The 2,329-nt window shown below is 51.0% G+C and overlaps 1 protein-coding gene across 1 annotated transcript; it reads left to right on the forward strand.

Annotated features, from left to right (window-relative positions):
- The first annotated feature begins 227 nt into the window (after positions 1-227).
- On the forward strand, positions 228-1,803 carry LOC119579944. Its single transcript, XM_037927790.1, has 6 exons — positions 228-243; positions 623-822; positions 928-1,038; positions 1,203-1,364; positions 1,447-1,611; positions 1,699-1,803. Exons 1-6 carry the CDS (start codon positions 228-230, stop codon positions 1,801-1,803), a joined length of 759 nt encoding a protein of 252 aa, XP_037783718.1.
- The last annotated feature ends 526 nt before the right edge of the window (positions 1,804-2,329 follow it).

A 2,329-nucleotide genomic window follows, 5' to 3' on the forward strand; every position in this document is an offset into this window, starting at 1 on the left:
TCGGACTGCAGTCATCTGTGAGGAGGGCTTAGGGTTCAGTTTTCTCAGGGCTTGGTAGGCAGGGCGAAGGTCATTTACCAAGAAATGGCCTTCGACCTCCTCAGCAAGATTCCTGATGACTGTTCCTTGTCCCTTCTCAGCAGTGGGCCGAGCCCTACGCACCATGGAACGACGCAAGACTTGATTCCCATTCAGCCGAGCCTTACGACACGCTTCAGTGGCCTCTAATGTCTCCAGGAGATGGTATTCTGCTTGTGGCTTCATTGGGCGTACGCCAATGGACTCCTGAGCTGCTTCGAGTGTTACGCGCTTGAAGGACTCCCACAGAGCAACTGGATCCGTCAGGGTTGCTGGTTTCTGAGAATCGGTCAGAGACTGCCGTGGCGAACCCACGGGCACACTCCTCCTCCCTTAGTCTGTCCAAGTGAAACACCTTAGGGTGGCCACTGGGGGGACGGGGAGTTTTGAAGTGGACCCGCAGGGTAGCCACAAGCAGCCTATGGTCGGTGCCACAGAACTCAGCACTCCGGTAACCCTGCAGTTCTGGAGGATCCTCCATCGCGTGCTGACAAGAATGTGGTCGATCTCCTTTGGGCCCCATTACCCGTATCGCTGTACCAAGTCCAGCGATGCGGTTTGAGCGCTGTAACCAGGAGCCAGAGATCCATTTCTGGACCTAGCAAGTCCGAGAAGGGCTATTCCTGCTGGGATCAGCTCCCGAGCAGGGGCCGACAGACATCTGTAGCCAGCTCGTCACAGCCGATCGCATTGAGTCGCCCAACAATGCGTGTCTCGCCGGGGCAACGTCTGCCACAGATGCGAGTTTGGCGTAGAACGCCTCTTCACATCGGTTTTATGTACATCGGGAGGAGCGATACAGCAAATAAGATACATACGCCAAAAGCATGCTTCAGTTCTCAATGCCAGGATACGCTCATCCCCCGGTGTCTACCTCGACTACCCGCAGGCTCTGAGTTCGACTGGAGAATGGCTATGGTGCTACACCCTGGAGGTGTTGACCACGCTCGCCCGACCATAGTAGGTGTAACCACCACACTGACGTGGCCGCTACCAGGTCTTTTCTCACCTCTGAGAGGGCAGCCTGCCTCACTCCCAGTCGCTTCAATTCCCGCAGATAGCAGAGGTATCCGCCATCCTGCCGCAATAGGACCGTAAGATGTTCCATACGCCTACCCGGAAAGTGCACGCCGAGTTATAGCCTCGGAGGTCACTCCGGTTGCCCGCCACCCTGCCGCAACCCGCCACAACACAGCCCCCAAAAGATAAAGGAGGGTCGGCAGAGCTGTGGGACCGCTATCCACCTGTGGGTGTTCCCGATGGGCTTTCCCCCCACAAGCTTCATGGTGAGGTTGGCGCCTGCCGGGGCGCAGGCGGGACGAGTAACTCTCGCTCCAATCCTGCACCCCGACATTTGCACCTCACCAGCGGGACCCACAGCCGCCTTACTTGTCTGGGTGGAAGGGACCCACACCACCTCCCCCCAGCAATTTTCCATTTAAAACGACGTTGCCAGAGGGTCATTCTGGGGGAGGAGGACTGGCAAAGCCACTCTCCCCCGAGCGCCCTCCCATTTCCCCGGAGGTGGCTAGGGCAAGGAGTTGGTACGAAGCCAGAGCGTGTCCACACGCCGGTGGGCCATAACTCACGTACCTCTGGGGCTCCTGCCCTGCTCCGAAGATTCCCCCCAAGATTTGCCTGGGACCGCACAGGTACCCAGTTAACCCATGGGTTGCCCACGAGAGAGCTAAAACACTGCAGAAGTCTAATGATGAGAGGCTGTGACCGGCCAGGGGAGACCTTATGCGAAGCTGCTCCGTTTTTCATGCACTCTGGGCTAGCCAGGGTGGAAGACTGCACGAGAAGGCATGCAGCACTTACACTATCTAGGCTAATAACCACCTCCATCGCTTCAACATCACCTATGCACGTGAAGCACCCACACCAGCATATATATATAATATATAATTATATATTATATATATATAAATATATATATATATATTAAAATCAAATAACACAGGTTATAAAGGAATAAAGTTAACATATCTTGGAAAAAATTATAATTATAGAAAATAATAAATGCTTAAAATTATACAATAGAATAGATATTTAACATATATAAATTTTTTTATAGAAATTTGATATACTAAAAATAACCAAAATAATAATAATGAGTAAACATGTTTATTAAAAATAGAAAGATCAATTAAATAAGCAATGACTATGCCAATAGATAAAAGACAAAACATTTAAGTAAATAAATAAACATATATTTAAAGAGAGAAAAAAATGCCAAAGGCTTGTTGTT

This window comes from Penaeus monodon, chromosome 13, assembly GCF_015228065.2.
Source record: "Penaeus monodon isolate SGIC_2016 chromosome 13, NSTDA_Pmon_1, whole genome shotgun sequence".
Classification (NCBI taxonomy): Eukaryota; Metazoa; Arthropoda; class Malacostraca; order Decapoda; family Penaeidae; genus Penaeus; species Penaeus monodon.

What these genes read in the sequence shown, in the direction of transcription:
- LOC119579944 (XM_037927790.1), top strand. An exon ending in AACGTCTGCCACAGATGCGA is followed by an intron (nt 823 to 927) that starts GTTTGGCGTAGA and finishes TCTCAATGCCAG; the next exon opens with GATACGCTCATCCCCCGGTG. An exon ending in TTTCCCCGGAGGTGGCTAGG is followed by an intron (nt 1,612 to 1,698) that starts GCAAGGAGTTGG and finishes CCTGCTCCGAAG; the next exon opens with ATTCCCCCCAAGATTTGCCT.